The sequence below is a fragment of the Podarcis erhardii genome (genome assembly GCF_964252035.2).
Source record: "Podarcis erhardii genome assembly, chromosome: 10".
Lineage (NCBI taxonomy): Eukaryota > Metazoa > Chordata > Lepidosauria > Squamata > Lacertidae > Podarcis > Podarcis erhardii.
In genome coordinates, this window is record NC_138500.1 from 6,496,351 (window position 1) to 6,524,285 (window position 27,935).

General features: G+C 44.6%; 1 protein-coding gene across 2 annotated transcripts; it reads left to right on the forward strand.

Moving 5' to 3' along the window:
- On the forward strand, nt 1–27,524 carry TSGA13 (testis specific 13). Of its 2 annotated transcripts, none has more exons than XM_081880217.1 (6): nt 1–309; nt 5,781–5,857; nt 9,076–9,276; nt 20,098–20,198; nt 26,517–26,623; nt 27,310–27,524. In XM_081880217.1, exons 2-6 carry the CDS (start codon nt 5,801–5,803, stop codon nt 27,501–27,503), a joined length of 660 nt encoding a protein of 219 aa, XP_081736343.1. In that variant the 5' UTR covers nt 1–309; nt 5,781–5,800; the 3' UTR covers nt 27,504–27,524. The 2 variants fall into 2 exon arrangements, with proteins under 2 accessions (XP_081736343.1, XP_081736344.1); XM_081880218.1 differs by lacking the exon at nt 1–309 and adding an exon at nt 3,044–3,374.
- The last annotated feature ends 411 nt before the right edge of the window (nt 27,525–27,935 follow it).

Below are 27,935 nucleotides of genomic sequence, written 5' to 3' on the forward strand. Positions count from 1 at the left end.
TGTGCATGGAACCTTGTGAGTCTTCCGCTAACTGCCTCAACTGTCTCTCCCCATGCTGGCTTGAACATCTGCCCCAGAATATTGCCTCCCCAAAAGAAGCAGAGGCAACGGAGTCACATCACCCTTCCACCCAATGGAGCATCTTTCTCACTGATGTGCATTCGGCACAGACGATGCTTACGGGGCCACGTGATAAATCGACTCTTCCACCTCCTGAGGTTCTGCAGCCACCAGTGAAGTTCCATTGCGCAGCCATCTGAGGGCACTTTGCCACTGTGGGCAGCCGTTATCCAACCTCCACAACACCAGGTGACTTTTGACTTTGTGGTGGTGGTGAGGAGGAAGTTAGGGTCTCCCATCTGGGCCCTGTCTGGGTGAGAGGCTGCTGGAACACCTTCAGGAATGGTTCTGAACTTCCCGAAGGAAGTCTAGGAAAGGACACAGCAAGCATCTCGGTTGTGCAGAGGAAGATGCTGTACTCTTGAGTTACAGTGGTGCCCCGCAAGACGAATGCCTCACAAGACGGAAAACCCGCTAGACGAAAGGGTTTTCCGTTTTGGAGGTGCTTTGCAAAACAAATTTCCAATGGGCTTGCTTCGTAAGATGAAAATGTCTTGCGAGTTCCCGCAGAGTTTTTAACCTTCCCCCCCTTTTCCGAAGCCGCTAAGCCGCTTATCAGCTGAACCGCTAAGCCGCTAAGCCGCTAAGCCGCTTATCAGCTGAACCGCTAAGCCGCTTAACAGCTGATCCGCTAAGCCGCTTAGCAGCTGATCCGCTAAGCCGCTAATAGTGCTGATCCGCTAAGCCACTAATGGGCTTGCTTCGCAAGACGAAAAATCCCCAAGACAAAGAGACTCGCGGAACGGATTCTTTTCGTCTTGCGAGGCACCACTGTAGAACATAGCTCTCTACCGCCTGCACTAAGAGTGCCAGATACTCTCTAGGCTCAGCCTTTCTCAACCTGTGGGTCCCCAGATGTTGAACTACAACTCCCATCACCCCTAGCTAGCAAGGCCAGAGCTCAAGGATGATGGGAGTTGTAGTCCAACAACATCTGGGCACCCAGAGGTTGAGAACCGCTGCTAGGGTGTCAAACTGACATGTTTTCCATTAGAAGCCGGAGTTGTCGGGGATTGAACATAGCACCTTCTGCAAGCCAATCAGCTGTCCTTCCACTGAGCCCTTCTGGCTCTTGGACATTTGGCCGTGGAAATAGTGGCCTGTTGCTTATTTTTGAAGCTTTAAATTCCTCAGGATGGAAACCAGGTGTGATCTGCAGTTAATTCCACAAACCGATCATTTACTTTCGCTGTGGAACAATGAAAACAGCGATATTTATCTGCTTGCCTTGTCTATAAATCAATAGTTCACTGGCTTTTGTTTTGTTAGCTCGGAAACTCTAGGGTCAGTCTGCTGTTAATGCCCTTAATAACAGAATGAAATTGAACATACTGACAGCAGCTGGAAGTTTTTGAAAAGTCTGTTGGCCCTGCCCAACTGCTTCACGGAATATGTGACCATATTAGCATGTATCCAATACAGAATACCAAAAGAATACCAAAAGAAAAAATAAAGATGGCCGGAGAGGGCACAGATTTGCATAAGATTTGCATATGGTGATGTATGCGTGCATTGATGAACATATAGAATTGGATTAGGACTGCCCTTTTTATGCCTGATGATTTGTGCTCCTGATGGTACAGGGGCAGTTATGCCTAGTCAGTACCTTTCGAACCTGCAAAAGTTTCAGGACTGACGTACGGCTTCATTTCATGCATGCCCTGGAGCTGAAATCCTCTAACTTTTTATACCATTAGTGCGTCGCACTTTCACTGCACCATGGTGCAAGAGTGCACCATCGAGACAGCAATAATGAAGTAGGCTTGGGGAAGCATTGCAAGGGTGGGAAATGTGCTTCACTGTAAACAAGCATACAAAAGGTGGAAAAAATATATCTCTATAATTTTTTCTTTACAACAATCCTGTGAGGTAGGCTAGGCTGAGAGATTGTAATTGGCTCAAGGTGACAGGCGTATATGTGCAAAAGACGTACCCGTGTGCAGCAAGATCAAAGGCGGGAGAAGCTTCTTGGTGTAAAATGGGATCGGAGAAATTTTGGAGGGTATGTTGATATTGTTCAGCTTGGAGCAGTAGGATGAGTAAAAGCAGCCCCCCCCCCCCGGAATGGAAATGGTCTAGATCATAAATATGGTTTCAAAGCTTTACTAACAGAACTTTCTTCACAACAGACATTAAGCAGTAGCGATACATCCAAATAGTTGCATAGAATCATGTTGTTGTGGAGGGCGCCATTTTTGTTGGTAGTCCACCCGCTTGGACTACTGCAATGCGCTCTACGTGGGGCTACCTTTGAAGGTGACCCGGAAACTGCAATTAATCCAGAATGCTGCAGCTAGACTGGTGACTGGGAGTGCCCGCCAGGACCATGTAACACCAGTCCTGAAAGATCTACACTGGCTCCCAGTATGTTTCCGAGCAAAAATCAAAGTGTTGGTGCTGACCTTTAAAGCCCTACATTATTATTATTATTATTATTATTATTATTATTATTATTATTATTACTACTACTACTACTACTACCCATGCTCTGCACCTGAGCTCACACACAGATCCCCAGTCAGAAGTTGCTGGATGTAAAATAACTTGTAAAGAAACGAAAGACATGGATAATTTAGAGAGATGAAAACTATGAAGAACGTATTGATATGTAGTCTTAGAAAAATTATTTTAAGGACCCATGCAGGGGATGGGGGGAAAGTCACGAGATTCAGAGAATCTCATTTATGGATATGTTCAAAAAGTTTTTCCTTTTCATTATTTTAAATTGGTTCTTGTAAAAACCAATAAAAATATTTTTAAAAGAAAAGAAAAAAAAGAGCCGCTGTTCAACTCACCACTGCCCTCATGTGACCTCCGACCTTACAAAATGTGGCTTGCAACCTTGTCATAATCTTCAGAACCGTGTAGGGTGTTTTAAGATTCCAGGGCCTCCAAGCAACCATCACCTTTAACCTGCATTGCAGCTTTTAGGCAGGAATTAGTTGCCCAGGGGGCAAGTTGTCAGTTGCCATAAACCTGGCTCTGTGGGTGAAGCGTCTTCTACCGCCCTCAGACTGACTGATTCCCTCCAGCGTCACTTCTGCCTCGGCGTGCGCGGGGCAGCCGAAATCAACTTGATCTGTCCTTCCCTGGCTACAGACCCCATTGCCCCTGACCACCAGCCATTATGCTAGTTAATGGACAAATAGTTCCTAGGGCGGTGCTTCAGTGGGTGGGTCGACATGGTGCAAATGAAGATGTCATCTGGCGATGGCGCCATGCTGCTCTCATCGCCACAGCATCCCTCTCTACGTGTAAGTACAGTGGTGCCTCGCAAGACGAAATTAATCCGTTCCGCGAGGCTCTTCGTCTAGCGGTTTTTTCGTCTTGCGAAGCAAGCCCATTGACAGCTTAGCAGATTAGCGCTATTAGCGGTTTAGCGGCTTTTAGCGGATCAGCTGTTAAGCGGCTTAGCGGCTTAGGAAAAGGGGGGGGAAGGGGGAAAAACCTGCAGGAAAAAAGGGGGAAAAACCCGCAGGCGTTCGTCTTGCGGGGCACACTGTAACAGAGACCCGTACCTACCAGGAAGCCAGAGAAGCGGCTCCATCTGATGATGATGATGATGATGATGATGATGATGATAATAATAATAATAATAATAATAATAATAATAATAATAATTTATTATTTATACCCCGCCCATCTGGCTGGGTCTCCCCAGCCACTCTGGGCAGCTCCCAACAAAGTATTAAAATACAGTAGTCTGTTAAACATTAAAAGCTTCCCTGAACAGGGCTGCCTTCAGATGTCTTCGAAAAGTCTGGTAGTTGTTGTTCTCTTTGACATCTGGTGGGAGGGCGTTCCACAGGGCGGGTGCCACCACCGAGAAGGCCCTCTGCCTGGTTCCCTGTAACTTGGCTTCTCGCAGTGAGGGAACTGCCAGAAGGCCCTCGGCGCTGGATCTCAGTGTCCTGGTAGAACGATGGGGGTGGAGACGCTCCTTCAGGTATACTGGACCGAGGCCAGGGCAATCCCACTTCTGCTGGCTGAGGTGGGTGGGAATTGGCACCCATTTCTGCTTCCTTTCCATCAACGCAACTGGAGTGAGTTATTATTATTATTACCAGTGCTATTTTTCTAGAAAAAGAGGTACCGGAACTCACTGTGAACGCCTCCCTCGTCCTCTTCTAAGAGAACCAGCGAGAACGAGGGGCAACAATGTCCACTTGAGAGGTGCCAGAACTGAGTTCCTGTCAGTTCTAGCTGAAAAAACCAATAATAATAATACATAATTTATATACCGCCCTTAATCAGAAGATCCCAGGGCGGTGTACACATTGCAGAACATCAAGTATAAAAGCATAATACAGTGGTACCTTGGGTTAAGTACTTAATTCATTCCGGAGGTCTGTTCTTAAACTGAAACTGTTCTTAACCTGAAGCACCACTTTAGCTAATGGGGCCTCCCGCTGCCACCGGAGCACAATTTCTGTTCTCATCCTGAAGCAAACTTCTTAACCCAAGGTACTATTTCTAGGTTAGCAGAGTCTGTAACCTGAAGCGTATGTAACCCAAGGTACCACTGTAAAAAGGATACTGACAGACAGCCTAATAATGAAATAGGTAAAGGTAAATTGTAAAGGGACCCCTGAGCATTAGGTCCAGTCGCGGATGACTCTGGGGTTGCGGCGCTCATCTCGCTTTATTGGCTGAGGGAGCCGGCGTACAGCTTCTGGGTCATGTGGCCAGCATGACTAAGCCGCTTCTGGCGAACCAGAGCAGCGCACGGAAACGCCGTTTACCCTCCCGCCAGAGCGGTACTTATTTATCTACTTGCACTTTGATGTGCTTTCGAACTGCTAGGTTGGCGGGAGCAGGGACTGAGCGACGGGAGCTCACCCCTTCGCGAGGATTTGAACCGCCGACCTTCCGATCAGCAAGCCCAAGAGGCTCTGTGGTTTATCCCACAGCGTCATAATAACAGAGCTCTCCCCTCACTTTTACAGGTCAGAGATTAATGAACAGCCATAGGCCTAGGTAAAGAGGAAGGTTTTTGTCGGTTACATAAAGACATGTAGTTATGGCACCCCTAAGTAATTACCAACACCCCCTCGCAAGGCACTACCACCCATTTTGGTAACCACTGGCATAAATCATTGTTGGGTACTACCGTATTGGCCTGAATATAAGCCTCCCTTTTTTCCCCCAAATTCCGACCGTGAAAAGTGCAGCTGAAATTTGCAAACTTACAAAAACTGGCTTTTACGATATCACTGCTGAAACAGACATACGGGAAAATGGAACAGGTGTGAGTGCCTGCGAATTTTAAGGGAGCTGCTTATATTCGGGAATTGTCTTTTTTTCTTACCCACCCCCCGAGTTTTAAAGATGCAGTTTATATTCAGGTGTGGCTTATAAACGGGCCAATACGATAGGTCCCTCTCTGGAGATTGCGGGATGGGAGCTGGATTCTCTGCTTGCTACGAGTGCTTGATTCTACCTAAAGGTCTGTTTGGAAGTAAACTGGGTGGCACACGAAGATGACACATGCTTCTCCTTTGAAAAGGAGCAAACTTTGCCAACCAGTGACTGCCCCCATCCTGGGTACCACACTGTCCAGGGAAAAGTGGTTGGTGGGAAGAGTGAATAGCAGAAACGAGATTGGATTTGGGGGTTCCTCAGGTGTCAAAATGATTTGACGCCGTTTTTTAACTTCCCAGTTCGAGACACGCATCCGAACATGTGCAGTCAGTTCCAGCTGAAGCATGAAGCCACCTACTCACAACATCCTAACTTGGTGAGTGAAACCTGACTTCTTTTTCCATCGTGAAAAGCTGCCAAAGGAAGAGGAAAAACCATTGTTGTTGTTTAGTCGTGTCCGACTCTTCGTGACCCCCTGGACCAGAGCACGCCAGGCACTCCTGTCTTCCACTGCCTCCCGCAGTTTGGTCAAACTCATGCTGGTAGCTTCGAGAACACTGTCCCACCATCTCATCCTCTGTCATCCCCTTCTCCTTGTGCCCTCCATCTTTCCCAACATCAGGGTCTTTTCTCTTCTCATGAGGTCGCCAAAGTCTTGGAGCCTCAGCTTCAGGATCTGTCCTTCCAGTGAGCACTCAGGGCTTATTTCCTTCAGAATGGAGAGGTTTGATCTTCTTGCAGTCCACGGGACTCTCAAGAGTCTCCTCCAGCACCAGAATTAAAAAGCATCCATTCTTCGGCAATCAGTCTTCTTTATGGTCCAGCTCTCACTTCCGTACATCACTACTGGGGAAACCCGCAGAGGTTATATGGCCTTCTGTCATGGATACTTTAGTTGAGATTCCTGCATTGCAGCATTTGGTCTGAATGACCCTCGGGGTCCCTTCCAACTCTTATGCTTCTAACTTTTTCTCAGCAGTTAACTCTGCTTTGGTGACCCTGTTTCCCAAACCACCACACTTCCCACTGTCCCCACAAGCCACGATCGACCCCTGCAGCCATTTCCCCACAAGGTGATTACCTTGCCAGCCTGTTGCATGGTGATACAGCTATTCTCTCTGTCGCCGTGTGCTGTCAATCACAATGCCATGGGATATGCAAGGACAGTGATTAGCCAGCAGGCCCAGTACTGGGTCTGCTGGCTACTCACACTGTCTACTGGTGCATCACGCTGGTTTTGGAGGAAGAATCAAAGGAACTGGTCACCTTGGGCAGTAGCTGGAGCGGCAAAAAGGCCAGTGATATTCTATGTTTTCTTGCTGCGAATAGAGGCAAACACAAAATTTGACCGTATTTATTTATTTAAAACAAAACAAATTCCTTCCAGTAGCACCTTAAAGACCAACTAAGTCAGTTCTTGGTATGAGCTTTCGTGTGCATGCACACTTCTTCAGATACACTGAAACAGAAGTTTCCAGACCCTTCTATATAGTGAGAAGGTGGGGAGGGGTATTACTCAGAAGGGTGGTGGGAATGGGTGATTGGCAGATAGCTGGGATGAGCCTGTTGACGACTCTTAACGACTGCAATAGGTCTTACAGGAAAAAGCAAGGGGTGAAAAGGTGGAAAATGGCTTTGTCATGTATAATGAGATAAGAATCCAAGGTCTTTGTTCAGACCAGGTTTCTCCATGGTTTTGAGTTTGGTGATAAGTTGTAATTCAGCAGCTTCTCTTTCCAGTCTATTTCTGAAATTCCTTTGTAGTAAAACAGCTACTTTGAGATCTTGTATCTGTAACTTTATTTATTTATTTATTTTTAAAATAATTTTTATTGAATGGTTTTATGCTACAAAAAAACAATACAGTCATACTACCACTAAATATAATTATGAAATAAAAATCACATACATCGATATTTAGTTTGTTGTTTGCTATTTACCATCTTATTTCCTCCCAAACACTGCATACAGCAACACACATTATGTGCAGACACCCACACACCCACACACCCGCACACCCGCACACAAAATGATAATAATGAAAGTAAATATTTTTTTCCCTTTTTATCTTCCAAAATCTTTTCTTCAACTTTGACTTCCTGTCAAGTCCCTTTGCATATATTTTATCTTACCTTTGAGTGTACACAAAACAACAAACCTTTCAATATAATTTTTCTAATACATTCTGAAAACATAATAAATCCTTAATTGTTGTCCGCCTCCTTTTAGTTCCTTTATCACTCGAATGCTAGCATGGAGTCAAAACTATTATTGCGTTTTTGAACATATCTTCTATAACCATCCCATTTTTCCGGGAATTTTTTCTTTGAGTTTCCTCTGAGTTTACTAGTCAATTGAGCCGTCTCCACCAATTCCTGTAATTTGATTTGCCAATCTGTTATTTTTGGAGCCTCGTGATCTTTCCATCCCTTGGCCATAAGTATTCAAGCCGCTGCGGTTGCATACAAGAATACCTCTCTTAGATTTTTGGGGATGTCTTTATCTAAAATACTTAATAGAAATGCCTCTGTTTTTTTAGTAAAAATTATCCCCATCATCTTTTTTAATTCACCGTATATTCCCCCCCCCAAATCTTAATTTTTTCACATGTCCACCACATGTGGATCATGTCACCGTTATTTCCTCCACATCTCCAACAAGCATTCGCCAAATTTTTATATATTCTTGATAATCTGTTTGTTTTTTTGTTTTTTTGTTTTTAATATTTGATTAAGTTTTAACAATAACAAAGTTATAAAACAACAAATAAAAAAGAAAAATACAAAAATACAAAAATACAAACATTTAACATAGGAAAGAAAAAAAACAAAAAACAAAAATCCCTCTTTTTGATTTCTCCTCTTTAGTTAACTTATTTTCCTGACTTCCTCACGCCTCCCTTTTTTGTATTCCAATTAAAAATTGGTTCATCAAATTCATGTCCTGTTAGTTTATCCTTAATTATTTTTCCTCACATATTATAGCTTCAAATTTTCATCTATTATCACTCCGATCTTACATTTTGCCTTATTACTAGAACCCCTTCATTTCATTTCAATGTCATCAACATTCAAAAATTTTACAATGTTTCTGTAAGTAGATTTTAAATTTCTTCCAATCTTCTTCCACCAACTCTTCTCCCTGGTCTCGGATTCTGCCAGTCATTTCCGCCATTTCCATGTAGTCCATTACTTGCATCTGCCATTCTTCCAGAGTGGGTCATTCTTGATAATCTGGAAGGAGTGCGGTACCACCTATTTGACCTTAAATTTGTAGCATTTGCAAGTGAAAAGAACCACTGGGGGAGATTTTCCAAGGTATTTCCTTCTGCAGAGGAATATTTGGGGTCATTAGGAGTCAAGGTGGATTCAGGATTGCTCTCCTGTGCTATTTAAGATATGTGGTTTATATGCCTGCATATGTGTGTTTATCTTGTGCACTTCCGAGCATTCATGTTATTTATGGCAATTCTTAGGATTCTTATAACACTGGGTAAAATGGTGCTGTCCTGTTCAAGCATGACAAAGCCAATAATGTCTGAGGCCTTCTTTCCTTCTCTTTTTACTTATTTTATTTTTCTCTCTCCTGGGGTAGGTCCAATACTTCCTTCCATTCACTGATGCTGAGTTCCAAGAGCGGCTCGAACAGCACAAGGGAGAGATCGCCATCATGCTAAGGTCCTCAGAGTTCAATCAAGACAAAACTGCCTTGATTGTGACTAACAACCCACTTCCCCTCTTCATATCCGGACAACAGCTTTCAACACCTTTCCAGTTTTTCCCTGAAGACATCAGGGTAAGTTGGTTCTCCGACACGCATACCTTGCTTAAAGTGAAAAGGGGATTAACTAGACTTAAATTTGATGATAAGTGAGACTAAAGAAAATATAAAAACTTTATTGGAAAAAGTGTTAAATTATATTGGAATGTGTGGACATGAGATTGTAAACAAGATGATAATTTGTTTGGAAAAATTCTTTTTTTAATGATGTAAATGGGAGAGGGGGACGTGAGGGAGTCCAAAGAAGTGAAGAATTTGTTGTTATAAAAGTAAGATTGTTTGATGTGTGCATTTATATTTTAAAAAAACCTTAATAAATATTTTTAAAAAAAAAAAATTAAAGTGAAAAGGGGATTTTCCCCACTTCTGACACCATTAAGGGAAGCTTTTCATGTTTGATGTATTACTGTACAGTGGTGCCTCGCAAGACAAAATTAATTCGTTCCGCGATTTTTTTTGTCTAGCGAATTTTTCGTCTTGCGAAGCACGAAATCCCATAGGAATGCATTGAAAATCAATTAATGCGTTCCTATGGTCAAAAAAAGTCCAAACAAAGCCAAATTTGGTAGAAAAAGAGTTTATTAACTGCTCTTTAAAGGCACACATACTGTAAAGAGCAGTTCAAAAATTGAAGGAACAATAAATTAAGTTTCTAAACATGACAGAAAAACATTTAAAAATCAACAAAAAATCAACAGTACATTTTCTAAGACTCTGGGGGACCACTTGAAGAAGGCTCCTCTTCCACTCCTTGCTTCTTGCTGAAGAACCTGTCCATAGTCTGCTGCTTCATCTGCCTTTTCAGCACCTCCCTGAAAGGCGACATGACCCTCGTATCATAAGTGTTCCCAAGGTCATGTGCCACATGCTTGTCAGGGTGGTGCCGATCTGCAAAAGCCTGCACCTCCTTCCACTTCTGGCAAATGTCCCTCAGTTCTTTGAAGGACAGCCGTTCCTCAGTTGCTTCCTCTTCTTCCAGCGAGGCCCGCTCCTGCGCAGCCTCTGCCTGCAGTTCGACCAGTTCCTGGGTGGTCAGCTCGTGGTCGTGCTCCTCCACCAGCTCGCAGACGTCCTCCTCTGTGACCTCCAGGCCCATGGTCCTCCCCACGGAAACAATGTCCTGCACCACTGTTGACTCTGGTGCATCAGAGTCACTTGGTGCCACACAGTCCGGCCACAGGCTGCGCCATGCGCAATTCAAATTTCTCTGGCTGAGCCCGTTCCAGGCCGTGGTGATCATCTTCAAGCAGGTGACGATGTCGAAGTGGCCCTTCCAGAATTCCCGCAGGGTGATGGTGGTGCAATCAGTCACCTCGAAGCATCGCCTGAAAAGCTCCTTGGTGTAGAGTTTTTTGAAATTGGCGATGAGCTGCTGATCCATCGGCTGGAGCAGTGGCGTGGTGTTAGGCGGCAGGAACATGATGCTGATGAAGCTGAACTCCTCCAACAAGTCCACCTCAAGGCCTTTAGGATGAGCAGGGGCATTGTCCATCAGAAGCAAAGCCTTCAGCGGCAGGTCATTGTCCAGCAGGTACTGTTTGACAGCAGGGCCAAAAGCAAGATTGACCCAGTCCACAAACAGCACACGTGTGACCCAAGCCTTACTGTTGGATCGCCACATGACACTCAGCTGCTCCTTGTCGATCTTGTGTCTCTTGAAGGCCCGTGGGTTCTCCGAGTGGTACACCAGCAGGGGCTTGATCTTCAGGTCGCCGCTTGCGTTGGCACAGAAGAGCAGGGTCAGACGGTCCTTCATGGGCTTGTGGCCAGGCAACTTGGACTCCTCCTGAGTGATGAAAGTCCTTTTGGGCATCCTCTTCCAAAACAGCCCGGTCTCGTCGCAGTTGAAGACCTGCTGCGGAACGTAGCCCTCCATCTTCACAACCTCCAGGAACTCTGCTGCAAACTCTTCAGCCGCAGGAACATCAGAACTGGCAGCCTCTCCATGCCTGACCACGCTGTGGATTCCAGATCTTGTCTTGAACCGGTCAAACCAACCTCTGCTTGCCTTGAAGACTTCTGGCTCGCCTGAGGTTCCTGGCTGTTCCCGGACAAGGTCTGCGTGCAAGACCCTGGCCTTCTCACAAATGACGGCCTCAGTCACTGTGTCCCCTGCACGCTGCTTCTCTTCTATCCAGATGAGCAGCAACTTCTCGACCTTTTCCAGAACAGCTGGACAGTTCTTGACGATCCTGGTGACTCCCTTGGCTGCATCAGTCGCCATGATCTTCTCCCTCATCTTCAGGATGGTCCCGATGGTCGATGGATTCCTCCCGTACTCCCTGGCGAGGTCCATCACACGCATTCCGCCGTCGTGCTTCCGGATGATCTCCTTCTTCATTTCCAGCGTCACCTTCTCCTTCTTCCTCTTGCCGGCCTCTGCAGCAGCAGTCTTCTTGGGTCCCATGGCAGCACAGCTCCTACCTTTGTAAACTCTCTCTCTCTCTCACACACACACACACAAATCAGTGATGTGCTTCAAATCCAAAAAATGCAAAAGCACCTAGCCACCCACCACACAGAAATTAAAACCCAGAACCAAGTCCTTGAAACTCAAACACCCCAACCCAAAATCCAAAACCCCCCCAAAAAGTTTTAAAAGTTTAACTTACCAAATGGATGCTAAAGAAGTTCTGGAAAAGCTTCAACAATCAATCACCGAAGTCTTCAGAAACCACAAATGGCTGCAAAAGAAGTTTTGGAAAAGCTTCAAAAATCACCAAAGTCTTCAAAAACCTCAACTGTTCCCCCAGCCACCCACCCACCAACCACACAGAAATTGCAAACCCCTCCCCAACTGCTCCCCCAGTCCCTCCCCTACTGCTGCAAACCCCTCCCCAACTGTTCCCCCAGCCAACCAGCACACAGAAATTCAAACCCAGAAAAAAATTTCAAAAAAAACAACAACATGGTCCAATGGTCACAGAAAATCATAAAAATTCAAAAAACCCCCCCACAAGCTCCCAGATTCCTGCAAAAACCTCCCCAGCCACCCAGCACACAGAAACTCAAACTCAGAATTTTTTTTTTCAAAAAAAAACAACATGGCCCAATGGTCACAGAAAATCATAAAAATTAAAAAAAAAAAACCCTCACAAGCTCCCAGATTCCTGCAAAAACCTCCCCAACTGTTCCCCCAGCCACCCAACACACAGAAATTCAAACTCAGAAAAAAAAATTCAAAAAAAAAAATGGCCCAATGGTCACAGAAAATTATAAAAATTAAAAAAACAACAACCCACAAGCTCCCAAATTCTCACAGAAATCTCCCCAACACCAAGTCCTTGAATCCCAAACACCCCAACCCAAAATCCAAAAACCCCCAAAAAAGTTTTAAAAGTTTCACTTACCAAATGGATGCTAAAGAAGTTTTGGAAAAGCTTCAAAAATGAGCAAAGTCTGAAAAAAGGCTACCAAACCGCGTGCTAACAGTTGCTCCTCGAAGTCAAGTTGCAACTGCAGCTGTTCAAGCAAGGCACCCTTGGTTTTAACGGTTTTAAGACAAAGGAAACAAAGTCGCAAGACGTTTTCGTCTTGCAAAGCAAGCCCATAGGGAAATTCGTCTTGTGAAGCAACTCGAAAACGGAAAACCCTTTCGTCTAGCGGGTTTTCCGTCTTGCGAGGCGTTCGTCTTGTGGGGCACCACTGTATTTTAATATTTGGATGGAAGCTGCCCAGAGTGGCTGGGGAATAAATAATAAATTATTATTATTATTATTATTATTATTATTATTATTATTATTAGGGGGTCAAGGAGGGAACTCTGCAGCATGACCTTACCACAAAAGGTGTCTCTAAATGAGGCATAGGCAAACTCCGGTGCTCCAGATGTTTGGGACTACAATTCCCATCATCCCTAGCTAACAGGACCAGTGGTCAGGGATGATGGGAATTGTAATCTGTTATGTACTAAAGCAGACATTCTGGGGGAACTTTCATTCCTCCTCACTGCTATGAGCTGAATAAAGAGCATGAAATCCACTCTCAACTCCGAGTATATTTCATAGTCCCAAACATCTGGAAAGCCGGAGTTTGCCTATGCCTGCTCTAAACCCGCCTTCCCTAATCCCAGATCCCTATGTATTGTGGGACTACCAAACCCATTACCCTGACCACCGGTCACACTGGCTGTGGGATGATGGGGTTTGTAGTCCCGACCGCATGACAGAAGTTTATAAAATTGTGCCTGGCATGGAGAAAGCAGATAGAGAAAAGAAAAGCTCTTTCTTCCTCTCTCATAACTCTCACAATCATCTAAGTCTCCATCTTCTCCAGAGCTTTCCCCAGTCAGAGACTGTGCCTTTTATTTTACCTTGGAACCACAGTAAGGAAAAGAATATACAGTAAACCGAAAGCCAAAAGAAACCCTTATCAGGAGCTTCTTCAGAAGTCAATCATTAGCAGGAATAAACTAACCAAAATCAATTAAAATAGCTTCTTACGCACCTAGAATGTTCCCACACAGAGTAAAAACAGCCATGTCCGGGATGGACCTCCTTTTCTTTCACCCTGTCGTTTCGCCATATAAATTCCAAAAATAATAATTTCTTTGCCTGTCAACTGTTGCAGGAATATTTTCAATTTCAATTTCAAAATCCTTTATTAGGCATAGCACACCACACATTGACAAACAACATATACAAACTGTATAAAATACGGGTACAGCAAACACAATTTATCCTAGTCCTATTCTTAACTCCCAGAAATTAATCAATGTACATGAATAATATAATACAATTTAATATGAAAAAAAAATACATCACAGCAACGTCACCTACCATTAGAAACCACTAAGTCTCTCTATCATGGCCCATTCTTTCATCATGGACAGCTCTCAAAAATTCGGCCACTATCAAAGTAATTTGATCATCGCTGTCCGCCAACATGTCCTGGACCGTTGGTTGAGTACAAATCTGTTTTTTAAATTTTAGGGCCTCATATAATTGTATTCTGGCATAACTACCAAAATCACAGGAGAAGAATATATGCTCTAGAGTATCGAGTTCTTTTTTCCTGCATTTGCAGAGACGCTCAGAATCTGGGATAGCTAGATATCTTCCTTTCACTACCACCGAGGGAAACATGTTAAATCTGGCTAACATAAACAGCCTACGCGATTCATGATTCTTCAGATTTGTCATGTATCCCTTTTGGAAATCTCTACACAAAGGGAGATTTAAGTGAATGGGAGAGCAGGTGCTGTGCTTTGCAACCTCAAGCATGGCAAGAGCACTTTTTTCTGTAAGAGTCTTCCTAATAATTTCCCATGTATCTTTGGGATCAGAGATTTCAAAGTCAGTTAGAATGAGCCCTATAGAATCCAGTTGTCTCCTACATATCAGTGATAGATTGTAGATTGCACTATCACTTAAAAGATCGTAAAGTAGAGAATTAGGGGATAGGGCTCTATAATGGAGGAAGATCCAATATTTCAAGGTCCTCAGCCATGCTCTAACTGATAAAGGCAATATTCCCAGCTCACAACATATTGTTTCATATTTTACTGAGTTTGCAAGTCCTAATAATGACCTCAGAAGGGAAGCGTGAAATTTATCCAACCTCTTGAGGTCACCTGAGATCCACACTGGTGTGCCGTAAAGAAGTTGGGCACACAGTTTCATATCAATCACTTGCAATACAGCTGGGATGAATCTGTTTCCTACTTGAGAAAAAAAATAGGATTTTATATGGTGGGCTGTCACTTTGGCCTTAGCTATAGCAGCACATATATGTGTATTACAATTCATATTATTTTTGAATGTTATTCCCAGATAATTGAAGTGCTTAACTTCCTGTATTAGATGTCCATTAATTATACATCCTTTTGGGTTCCCTCTCTTTCTGAATTGCATAATCTTTGTCTTATCATAATTAATTTTGAGATTATTAAGAGAGCAGTAGTTTGAGAAACTCTTAAATAATTTTTTTAAACTCAAAACAGAGAGTGAAATAATTACAGCATCATCTGCATAAAGTAGTAGAGAGAGTGGGCAATTGTTTAAATAAGGAGTATGAGTGGTTGCGTTTTGAAGGAATAATGGTAGGTCAGATAAAAAAAGATTAAATAGGGTAGGGGCCAAGATACAGCCTTGCCTAACTCCACGATTATTCAGAATAGGACCTGCAAGTCTACCATCTTTTGATACTTTAACATATATTTGATTATTAGAATGCAAACTTTGAATCAGTGTAAGTAAATATGGGTCAATACCAAGGTGTTCTAGTTTAGTCCATAGTTTGTTGCGGTCAACCGAATCAAAGGCACTTTTTAAATCCACAAATGCCACAAAGAGTTTCCTTTTATTTCTCATAACATATTTATCCACAAGATGACTTAACACTAGACACTGGTCAAGAGTTGACGAGCCTGCCTTAAAACCAGCCTGCTCTTTACCAGGTAGGCCTTTTGTCAGCATCCATTCTTCCAATTTAATAAGCAGAGATTTGGCATAGATTTTGCTTATGCATGGTAGCAAACTTATAGGCCTGTAATTCTCTTGGCAATTCCTATCACCTTTTTAAAAAATCGGTACCACTATTGAGTTGTTCCACGACTTAGGTACAAGGGCTGATTGATAGATAGAATTAAAAAGCGGCACAAGTTTAATGGCCCACCATTCTATATCTAATCTCAACAGGTCTATTGGGATGCCATCCATACCCGGTGATTTCCCTTGCTTAAACGAAAAGATTATCCTTTTCATCTCCTCAACAGTAATTTGAAATTGTGTGGTTTTTGCAAAAAAAACTTTAAAATTTTCCTTTTTACAAACTTGGTGATCATAAAAAACAGCAGTAAAATGTGAAATCCAAACCTCATCGCTTATATTAGGGAACTCAGTGGTATCTTTTATTGAGAGAAGTGACCAAAAAGTTTTAGTATCTTTAATTTCTAATGCAGTAACAATTTTAGACCATTTGGCTAGTGCAAACTCAGATTTTTTTTCCAGGAGCATGTTCTTAAAAGCATTTTTCATTTCAAAATAAGTCTTCCAGAGACCTTGAAAGTTGGTAATGTAGGCTTCTTTTAGACAAGTTCTAAGTTCTTTCTTATAGTTAATACAATCTTTATCGAACCAGTTATACTTATTTAAAGGTTTGTTGCTGGACTGAGAGTCTAAAAAAGAAGAAAATAATTCCTGGATAGTCTTATAGTAACAATCATTATCCTCCAAGGGCAACAAATTTTGGTTAGCCACAGGTTCCGGGAGAACTGGGTTATTTTCAAATACTGCTAATATATCCTCCCTATTTTTATCACTTATATAAATTCTTTTGGCATAAATAGTCTTATCAATACTAATAGGAGGTCTAATATCATTATTTCTAGGATTCCTGTACATCTCTAAAACTATTGGGAAATGGTCACTCTCTGAGCGAGGTACAACTGTAAAAGAGGCAATTTCATTTAACATTTCAACGGAAACTAGAGAATAGTCGATGACGCTCCTACCCCTTTTGGAGCTAAAAGTAAAATTTCCTGGAATATCCGGCCATATTGAGCCATTCAAAAATGAGAGGTTCAATTCTAAAACCAATTGTAGAAGTTTTCCTCCCGCTTTATTAATAATGATGTCCTTAGAATTCCTCCCTATTCTCAATGGAAGAGGGGTGTCTTCAGCTAGATTTGAGCCATAGCGTTTATAGAGAGCTGTATTGTCTGATCCAATTCGAGCATTGGTGTCTCCCATTACAAGCAGGAATATATGTATAGGTTGGGTGGGTGGGGGGGTTGCCCCTCCAGCAGATATCATGCACATGCAGCCCACTACCAAAATCAGCACAATCGCTTTTGTGACTTTTGTGATTTGTCCCCACAAAACATTTCATCACAGTTTCTTCCTATCTATTTGATGTTTTTGGCAGGGGTATAATGGTAGCAGATTTCAGGCAGGGTGGAACAGTGGCTTGGGCCAGAAACTGGTTAAAAATCTTCGTAAAGATTCCTGCCAGTTGGTCCGAACAGTCTCTTAGCACCCTGCCAGTCACCCCATCCGGGCCCATAGCCTTCCTCGTGTTTACCTCCTTTAATATTCGCCTCACTTCTCCCTCTACCACCCTGGCAGCATTTCCTGTAGGTAGTGACACCAATAGCTCTGGCATCCCTGTTGGAGTCACTGTTGGTGTCACCTCAAATCGGGCAAAGAAGGTATTCAACTCTCCCACCAAGGAAGCAGTACTCTTTACCACTGATGAATTCCTTGATTTATAACCAGTCAGATGTTGGACTCCCTGCCACATTTGTCTAGTATCATGATTTTGCTTTCCTGATACCCCTCTTCAAGTTCGCTCTTTCTATACCTTACAATACCCGGTCCCCAGTTCTAAAAGCAGAATTTCTGGCCTTCAATAATCTCCTAACCTCTCCCATCATCCAGGGCTTCCTATTCAGATACAACTTAACATACTTTTCCCTGGTGACATTTGCTGTGCAGAATCTAATATAATCCAGGACCGTTGATGTAGAAGTTTCTAGATCTTGATGGTCGAAGATATTCCAGTTGGTCTCCTGGAAACAGTCCTGCAGTTGCTGAGAGGCTTCCTCAGGCCACACCGTAACCATCCGTGTTTGTATCTGGCCTTGTTTCCTGAGGGGTGTGTATACTGGTGTCAGAAGCAGGGACACATGATCTGAACCACCGAGGTGCGCCAAGGTCTTGACCTCATATGCCCATCTAATGTTCGTGTACACCTTGTCAAGAGTATTTTCTCCCCTTGTTGCACACTCAATGTGCTGATGGAATTTGGGAGTACTGCCCTCACATCTGTGTGATTGAAGTCCCCCGCAATAATGTGCACTGCCTCCGGGTATCTGCTCAATTTAGCATTGATGTTTTCATGCATACTACTCATGGCCCTGCGTGCATTTGCAGTTGGTGCTATGTACACCGCTGTTAACACCACTGTTGTAAATTCCCGGGGAAGATAGAAAGGTCTGCATTTAATTGTCAGAAATTCCACCTCCGGAGAACAGTAGGTATCCAACTTGACAGAGTCCGTACACCAGTTTTGATTTACAAAAATACACATCAACCCACCTTCTTTCTTGCCAGAATCCTGTGTCCTGTCCCACCGGTGCGTTGTAAAACCTGGTAATTCAACAGCTGTGTCTGGAATAGCTGAATTTAACCATGTCTCTGTGAGTATCACCACACAACAATCCCGGATGTCTTCCTCCACTCCTACACAAAGCCTCCATTCGTCAAGTTTATTTGCCAATGATCTCTTGTTGTTGTTGTTTAGTCGTTTAGTCGTGTCCGACTCTTCGTGACATCATGGACCAGGGCACATCAGGCACTTCTGTCTTCCACTGCCTCCCTCAATTTGGTCAAACTCATGCTGGTAGCTTCAAGAACACTATCCAACCATCTCGTCCTCTGTCGTCCCCTTCTCCTTGTACCCTCCATCTTCCCCAACATCAGGGTCTTTTCCAGGGAGTCTTCTCTTCTCATGAGGTGGCCAAAGTATTGGAGCCTCAGCTTCAGGATCTGTCCTTCCAGGGAGCACCCAGGGCTGATTTCCTTCAGAATGGAGAGGTTGGATCTTCTTGCAGTCCATGGGACTCTCAAGAGTCTCCTCCAGCACCAAAATTCAAAAGCATCCATTCTTCGGCGATCAGCCTTCTTTATGGTCCAGCTCTCACTTCCATACATCACTACCATACATCACTGTTGGCAGCCAATGATCTCACCTTAGCGTAAAAGATACTTGGAAGAGGTTATTTACATCGTTGTTTCCTTATCTTACTTATCTTTATTCTCTCTTTCATTTGACCTTGTCCTCTACAGCCTCTCTCCTTCTTCTGCTCTCTTCTCCTCCTCCTCCAACCCCGGTGATTTACAATTTCTGGAATCTCGCATGCCCGTAGCTGCTCCCACACAGCACAGTTTCTGTATCTGCCGCTACTTCTGTCCCTGTGCAACAGCATACCAAGCCTTTAGATCAGGGGTCAGCAACCTTTTTCAGCCGTGGGTCGGTCCACCGTCCCTCAGACCATCTGGTGGGCTGGACTATATTTTTTTTGGGGGGTGGGGGGAATGAACAAATTCCTATGCCCCACAAATAACCCAGAGATGCATTTTAAATAAAAGCACACATTCTACTCATGTAAGTTCCCTTCCCTGAGGGGTTGTCTGTATGAATCTGTATTTTATTCTGAATCTGTGTTATGGGTCGTTGGACCGTAATAAAGATGATGATTATTATTACTCATGTAAAAACACCAGGCAGGCCCCACAAATAACCCAGAGATGCATTTTAAATAAAAGCACACATTCTACTCTTGTAAAAACACTAGGCAGGCCCCACAAATAACCCAGAGATGCATTTTAAATAAAAGCACACATTCTACTCATGTAAAAACACCAGGCAGGCCCCACAAATAACCCAGAGAGGCATTTCAAATAAAAGCACACATTCTACTCATGTAAAAACATGCTGATTCCCGGACCGTCCATGGGTTGGATTGAGAAGGCGATTGGGCCGGATCCAGCCCCGGGCCTTAGGTTGCCTACCCCTGCTTTAGGGGCTTCACAATTGGAGTAAATTTATTGAGTATCTAAAAGACAGCTGTAAAAATTTAAAAACACTAACAGGACTGAAGTAACTCCTACAATGTAAAACAGTTAAGATGTGAGTATAAAATACGCGAAAAAAATGTGATAAAGGATACCAACTGAAGGGAGTCATAGCTTGGCAGAGCAAAAGGGTTATATTTTGATGGATGTATGGATTGTTGGAAAAAAAGATTGTGTAAAGAAAATAATAAACAAATATATATTTTTTTATAAAAAAGATTTAACGAGAGTTTCTTTTCCTATCCCACCTTCCCTTTAGAGGAAAAACCAACCTGATTCGGACCACTTACCCCCAGTGCAAGCCCAAAAGAGCCAACTGAGTCCCAGCATCAGAAAGCTGAGGAAACCTGCAGAATTCAGGTAAGGCCACAGCTCTTTCCTTTGGAAAAAGAAACAGGCGTTGTGCTTTAATACACATTGCTTCAAGGTGGTTTTCAGTGCGGCTGAAATGTGCAGCTCTCTAAGTCAGCCTTCCCCACCTAGTGCCTGCAACTCCCATCAGCCCCTGGGAGTGTCATCATTCAGAATGTACAGGTGCTTTGATTCTCCCGGAATGGCTGTAACTGGATTTGATTCATCTCCCAATAAGGGATAGGATTGATCTAGAATTTGGCAGGTGATCAGTTTATCGTTCAGGATGTATTTCAGACCCTCCTAGCCTCCCTAATCTCCAGGGACGGTCCTGGATTTACAGAAGCCCGCCCGGTTTCTGATTTGATCCTTGAATGTCCTGCTTTTACTTTGTTGTTGTTTAGTCGTGTCCGACTCTTCGTGACTCCCTGGACCAGAGCACGCCAGGCACTCCTGTCTTCCACTGCCTCCCGCAGTTGGGTCAAACTCATGCTGGTAGCTTCGAGAACACTGTCCCACCATCTCGTCCTCTGTTGTCCCCTTCTCCTTGTGCTCTCCATCTTTCCCAACATCAGGGTCTTTTCCAGGGAGTCTTCTCTTCTCATGAGATGGCCAAAGTCTTGGAGCCTCAGCTTCAGGATCTGTCCTTCCAGTGAGCACTCTGGGCTGATTTCCTTCAGAATGGAGAGGTTTGATCTTCTTGCAGTGCATGGGACTCTGAAGAGTCTCCTCCAGCACCATCATTCAAAAGCATCCATTCTTCGGTGATCAGCCTTCTTGATGGTCCAGCTCTCACTTCCATACATCACTACTGGGAAAACCATAGCTTTTCCTTAGGATGTCCCTATTTTCATCGGAGAAACATTGGAGGGTATGGAGTTATGTGAGCCCCGAGCCAAGGAGATAAATAACTAGACAACCTTTAGAAGACATCTGCAGTCAGCCCTGGATAGGGAAGTTTTTAAATATTTAATGTTTTGTTATGTTTTTGTGTATGTTGCTTGGGCACCCCAGTCAGACGTGCGGGGCATAAATATAATACAGTTGTACCTTGGAAGTCAAATGGAATCCGTTCCAGAAGTCTGTTCGACTTCCAAAACGTTCAGAACCCAAAGCACGGCTTCTGATTGGCTGCAGGAAGCTCCTGTAGCCAATCAGAAGCCCCGTCAGACATTCGGCTTCCAAAAATAATTCGCAAACCAGAACAGTCACTTCCAGGTTTGCAGCGTTCAGGAGCCAAAACGTTTGGGAACTAAGCTGTTCCAAAACCAAGGTACAACAACAACAACAACAACAACAACAACAACAACAATAATAATAATAATAATAATAATAGTTGTGTACTGAAGCTCTCACCCTGGGCCAGCCGGGGGATACTGTAGATAGTTTTCACTCAGGTCCACATATGCAAATAAGGAATTGATTGGATAGTGATTGGATAGTTACAGAAAGTTGTTACTGTTGTGTTGTAGTGGAGCTTTATATAAGCAGGCTGGCTGAACCCTTCAGTTCTGTTCTGTTCTGGCTCTATGAATAAACAAAAGCTGTTTGAAGAATCGCTGTGTCGTCTGATATGTTGACCCACAACTTAAGAACAACAACATTAAAGTTATTGTTATTGTTGTTGCTATGGAATGGGACATCCCTATATTCACTGGAGAAATGTTGGAGGGTGTGGTATTTAAAGTTTGGTCATAGGTCAGTAAATGATGCTTGATAATTTTTTTGCTAAGAATGTCCAGCCACAACAAACTGAACATATGGATGACTATGTAAACAATGCCATTCACACTGCACTTCTGCCATTGGTTTAGGAAGATGTGTACACGTGATGCCACAATCCGTATCTATCTGGTCATTTCTTAGGAAATGCAGTGTCTTGTTGCATTTCCCCCTCCCTGCAAAGCAACACCGATCCAAACAGAAAACAAAATGGCCTGGCTGTGTTTTAAGTCACGATGAAGATAGTTGTAAAAGGTGATACCTTGGTTCTCAAACGCCTTGGTACTCAAACAACTTGGAACCCAAACACTGCAAACCCAGAAGGAAGTGTTCTGGTTTGCGAACTTTTCGTAAGTCGAACGTTCTCCGTTTTGAGTGTTACGCTTCCGTTTTGAGTGCTACACTTCTGTTTTGAGAGTTATGCTGTGGTCAATCTGTTTTTGCTATTTATTTTGCGTATTTGCAGCCCTTTTTGTTTTGTTTTTGTGACTGTGTGGAACCCAGTTCAGCTACTGATTGATTGCTTGTGTGACTGCAGTACATTGTTTATTGCTTTCATTTTATGGATTAATTGTCTCATTAGATAGTCAAAATTCATGTTAAATTGCATTTTTAGGAGTTGTTTTTAAAAGTCTGGAACGGATTAATCCATTTTGCATTATAGTAGTACCTCCATTTACGGTACATAACCCTCTGGTTACATAAACTTTCAGATGCGTGCATGGCAAAACCGGAATAATTTTACCAGGTTTCGCAGTGTGTGCATGTGCAGAAGTGGTCCTCATGTTGCGGAAACCTCAGGATCTGACCGGACCTCCAGAATAGATCCCATCTGCAACCGGAGGTACCGCTGTACTTTCTATGGGAAAGCACGCCTTGGTTTTGAAACGCTTTGGTTTTGGAATGGACTTGCGGAACAGATTAAGTTTGAGAAGCAAGGGACCACTGTACTGAGGTTATTTTTAAGACTTGAGAATCTTCAAAAGTGAATTCATAAGTTTAGAAATCATATTATTTAGAAGAAAGATGCATGCCTTCTTGCTGATATCTTGGGAATATTTAGACACAATGAGATAGTTTAGCATGTGAGCCAGATTTTTGACGCAGCTGGGTTATTATCTTCACTTGGTAAGATTCTCCAAAACTTTATTAAAAGAATCACTGACGTTTGGACACAGAAGCTTATTATCGTCGGCCAATACTACTGACTAGCACGGAGCAACTTATTGCAAGAGTTGTCTAGACATGTGACACGGAAAATGTCCTGCAGAAAATTCTAGAAATGTTTAAGAGCTTCATATGGCTGTGTGCTTTATTTTCTGGTTTCGTTAGAAAACTTATTTGTTCATTAATGCAAATAGAATGTAAACGGAAAGGTTCTCCTGTACTCAAATAATTATGGATTTTATTTTATTTTTTATTCATCTACATATATATGCGTGTGTGTGTTGTTGTTTAGTCGTTTAGTCGTGTCCAACTCTTCGTGACCCCCTGGACCAGAGCACGCCAGACACTCCTGTCTTCCACTGCCTCCTGCAGTTTGGTCAAACTCATGCTGGTAGCTATGGCGGGAAGGTAAACAGTGTTTCTGTGCGCTTTGGCTTCCATCACGGTGTTCTGTTGTGCCAGAAGCGGTTTAGTCCTGCTGGCCACATGACCCGGAAAGCTGTCTGTGGACAAACGCCGGCTCCCTCGGCCTGAAAGCGAGATGAGCGCCGCAACCCCATAGTCACCTTTGACTGGACTTAACCATCCAGGGGGGACACGGGTGATGCTGTGGGTTAAACCACAGAGCCTAGGACTTGCTGATCAGAAGGTCGGCAGTTCGAATCCCTGCGACGGGGTGAGCTCCCGTTGCTCGGTCCCAGCTCCTGCCAACCTAGCAGTTCGAAAACACGTCAAAGTGCAAGTAGATAAATAGGTACCACTCCGGCAGGAAGGTAAACGGCGTTTCTGTGTGCTGCTCTGGTTCGCCAGAAGCAGCTTAGTCATGCTGGCCACATGACCCGGAAGCTATACGCCGGCTCCCTCGGCCAGTAAAGTGAGATGAGCACCGCAACCCCAGAGTCGGTCGCGACTGGACCTAATGGTCAGGGGTCCCTTTACCTTTAACTATCCAGGGGTCCTTTACCTTTATGTGCACTGACTTATACGTGGTCAACTTCAGAGCAAGGCGTGCACCCTTTTGCTCTGGTCCCCACCTGGCCCATAGCTACACAGCGTACTCAGAATGCCTGGATTGTGTCATCCACCACCGTTCCATAGTGACATTTGGGCTTTGGCAAGGACCATCAGCTTTCTCTGCCAGAGGTTCCCCAGAGCATTCAGGAATCCATCGGGTTATATCTGTCTCCAGATGTGGTCTAGCTGAGCGAGCCCTCCACCCTTTCAGCGGGGAATTACCACCACCAAGCCAAATTCCAAATGCAAAGTTATTGCTGTTTGGAACCGAAACCAGGCCTACCACAGAAGCCATTTTAAGGTGTATCTTTGTCGAAATGTCTTCAACGCCTGCAGGCAGCAAACTGGCAATCTAGCACCTTTCAACACATCCAGCACATGGTGAGGTTCAGGGACAGGGAGAACACAGATCAGGATGTATCTGAAGATCTGTGGATGTAAAACGGGGGGGGGGGGGATGGATCCAAGCCTTGGGCCACATCCCTCAGTGCCCCACCCTCCATATGCCATCTTCAGTCACCTGATGTCCTAAATAAAGACATCATGTAAACAGACACTTGTCAGAGCTGCAGGTCCATTTTCAGTGCCAATCAGCTGATTGGTGGCGGGAGGTTTCCTCCACTAACACACAGTCGTTTACATGAAAACCCTTTGCTAATAACGAGCTTATTCTAGCAACTGCTTTCCATGCAAACCATTTCAAAACCGAGCCTCTCAGCTTCCCTAGGGGGCAGCATTATTATTCTTATTATTATTTGTAAAGTTTTTTTATTATAATTTTAGTTTATAATGTATATAAAAGCAGGTCGGCGGTTCGAATCCCCGTGACAGGGGGAGCTCCCGTTGCTCGGTCCCAGCTCCTGCCAACCTAGCAGTTTGAAAGCACGTCAAAGTGCAAGTAGATAAATAGGTACCGTCAGGTCAGAGGAGTCTCAAGGGAACAGTGGGGCAGTGAGGCCCGTAGAACAGGAGGAGCCAGCAGGAGAAGCAGAATCAGTAAATACAGAGAGGACCCGTGAGGCCAAAAGGACACCGGAACCAGAACCACGACTGAGCGAGCCGGTTGCACCAGACCAAACGGCCCCATCACAGCCAGCATCCTTGGAACACGAGCCAGAACCTGAACCTTGGACCAGGGAACACCCCAGGCCGCAACGCACATATAGGCCGCCGGCGTACCTCGAGGACTATGAATGCGACCTCCCGGGCAGGACTGGAACTTAGAGGGGAGGGGTGTTATGTACTGAGTGGAATAGGACCCAAAATGCAGCAGTCTGATTGGTCCTAGAACAATAGGATCCAAAATGCAGCAGTCTGATTGGTCCTAGAACAATAGGATCCAAAATGCAGCAGTCTGATTGGTCCTAGAACAATAGGATTCAGAGTGCAGCAGTCTGATTGGTCCTAGAACAATGCAGCAGTATGATTGGTCTGCAGGAGCCACCCAATCCGGCTCCAAATGGAAGTGAATCCACAACCTGATTGGCCTACAGCAGAATTTCAGAATTAGCCAATCACGTGCAGCCCATTGTGTAAATAATGTATATAAAGCAGATACTTTGAGGGGACTTTCATTCCTCCTCACCACTATGAGCTGAATAAAGAGCATGAAATCCACCCTTGAGTATGAGTATATTTCAACTACATTTTTAAAGATTTGCCTTGAGACAGTCTTTAAACCCTAATATATTGTCCCCTAATATATTGTTCAAAAGGGACGCGGGTGGCACTGTGGGTTAAATCACAGAGCCTAGGGCTTGCCGATCAGAAGGTCGGCGGTTCAAATCCGCGTGACGGGGTGAGCTCCCGTTGCTCGGTCCCTGCTCCTGCCAACCTAGCAGTTCAAAAGCACGTCAAAGTGCAAGTAGATAAATAGGTACCGCTCCGGCGGGAAGGTAAACGGCATTTCCGTGCGCTGCTCTGGTTCTCCAGAAGCTGCTTAGTCCTGCTGGCCACATGATCCGGAAGCTGTATGCTGGCTCCCTCGGCCAGTAAAGCGAGATGAGCACCGCAACCCCAGAGTCGGCCACAACTGGAACTAATGGTCAGGGGTCCCTTTACCTTAGACATAAGGCTGCATAGGGTAAACAGCATGGGACAGTAAAAATCTTGAAGAGGAAAGCTGCCTGCACGCATTCTACCAACTGGGTAAACCCTGGCAGCCAGACTGGAATACCATAGAGCCATTGAGTTATAATTTGGGCATTGAAGACCTTAAGGGCAGAAGGGATATGTGAATTACCTCTTGTTATGAAAAAAAAAAAACGCATTATGGCCTGCTTTCACTTACTGGCATTCACTGTCGTTGCACCGTACGGGGACCATAGAAGTCTATGATACCACTGGGGGGGGGGAGGGGATTTCCATTAACAAAGTAAACTTGATCGATGCCTACTGAGCAAACTTACTCCATCCCTCAAGCAGGTTCTCCAGAGATCAGGATTTCACCAGCGAAGCCCATTTTTCAAAAAATTACGCGGAGAAGCGCTTGCTGAGAATGTACCCCCAGCTCCGTAAGCACACGAGGCTTGGTAAGCAGTCTTCGTTTACTCAAAGAATATGAAGAGGTGGAGGGGAGGCCTACCCGATACAGGATATCCCCAAACTGCTCTGACCTATTAAGAGGATTTCCTAATGCTGAACCGACAGCTAACCTCAAGGGAGGAAAGGACGTTTTCTGGGCTCAGTGAAAGTGCAAATTCTTTACACGCACAGAACGTGCCAAGTTCAGTGGGGAACCCGTGGCCCTCCAAATGTTGTTGAACTCCACCTCCCAGCATCCCTGACCACTCACTGGCCATGTTGGCTGGGTCCTGGTGTCCAGAGAACTATAGGTTCCCACCTGCCCACAGATCCTCAGCTGCCAGTCCTGCATCCGCAATGCTTCCTGCCTCTGATTCCTCTCTCTCACTTAAGCCTGTTGCTTGTTCAGCATCCAACCATTCTGCCCTCCCGCTTGGTCCCCTGACCAGTGTCCCACCACCGCTCCCCTGGCTCTCATCCGTCATCCTCTGAGGCCTTCCTAATGGCTTCTCTGGCCCACCACTCCTTATCGTCCAGTCAGTCCCATGTTTTATGGTCCAAAACATCTGGAGGGCACCAGTTGGGGGGAGAAGAACATGGTGCGCAGCTCTGGCCCGCCCCACCTTATGCTCTGAGAGCCATCTGCATGGGTCAGTCTCACCTGTGCTATTGGTTGGTTGGTTTGTGGTTCCAGGTACCAACGAAATGGAACCCCTCCCCAGTATCCAAGGATGGTCCCCCAAAACAACGCATTGGGAGCCTCTGACCATCTCGTGCTTGACGGAAACAAGGCGGACTATTAATGTACCAGGAGAAGATGGCTTCAGGTATGGGAGAGCCCCGCTCTGGATCGTCGACAGCTCGGTTGTACCTAAGTATGCCAAATAAAACCCTTCTGCTGACTCTGCACATTCTTTGCTTCTCTGCGACGCAAAGCCACGATCCTGGCACTGCCCAGTTGCACTGGCGTATAGTGCATCGCTATAGATTTGGGAGGGGATTCCCCCTCCTCCTAGAAGTTAATAAATGGTAGGATGTTGATTAGGGACGCGGGTGGCGCTGTGGGTTAAACCACAGAGCCTAGGACTTGCCGATCAGAAGGTCGGTGGTTCGAATCCCCTCGACGGGGTGAGCTCCCGTTGCTCGGTCCCTGCTTCTGCCAACCTAGCAGTTCGAAAGCACGTCAAAGTGCAAGTAGATAAATAGGTACCACTCCAGCGGGAAGGTAAACGGCCTTTCTGTGCACTGCTCTGGTTCGCCAGAAGTGGTTTAGTCATGCTGGCCACATGACCCAGAAGCTGTACGCCAGCTCCCTTGGCC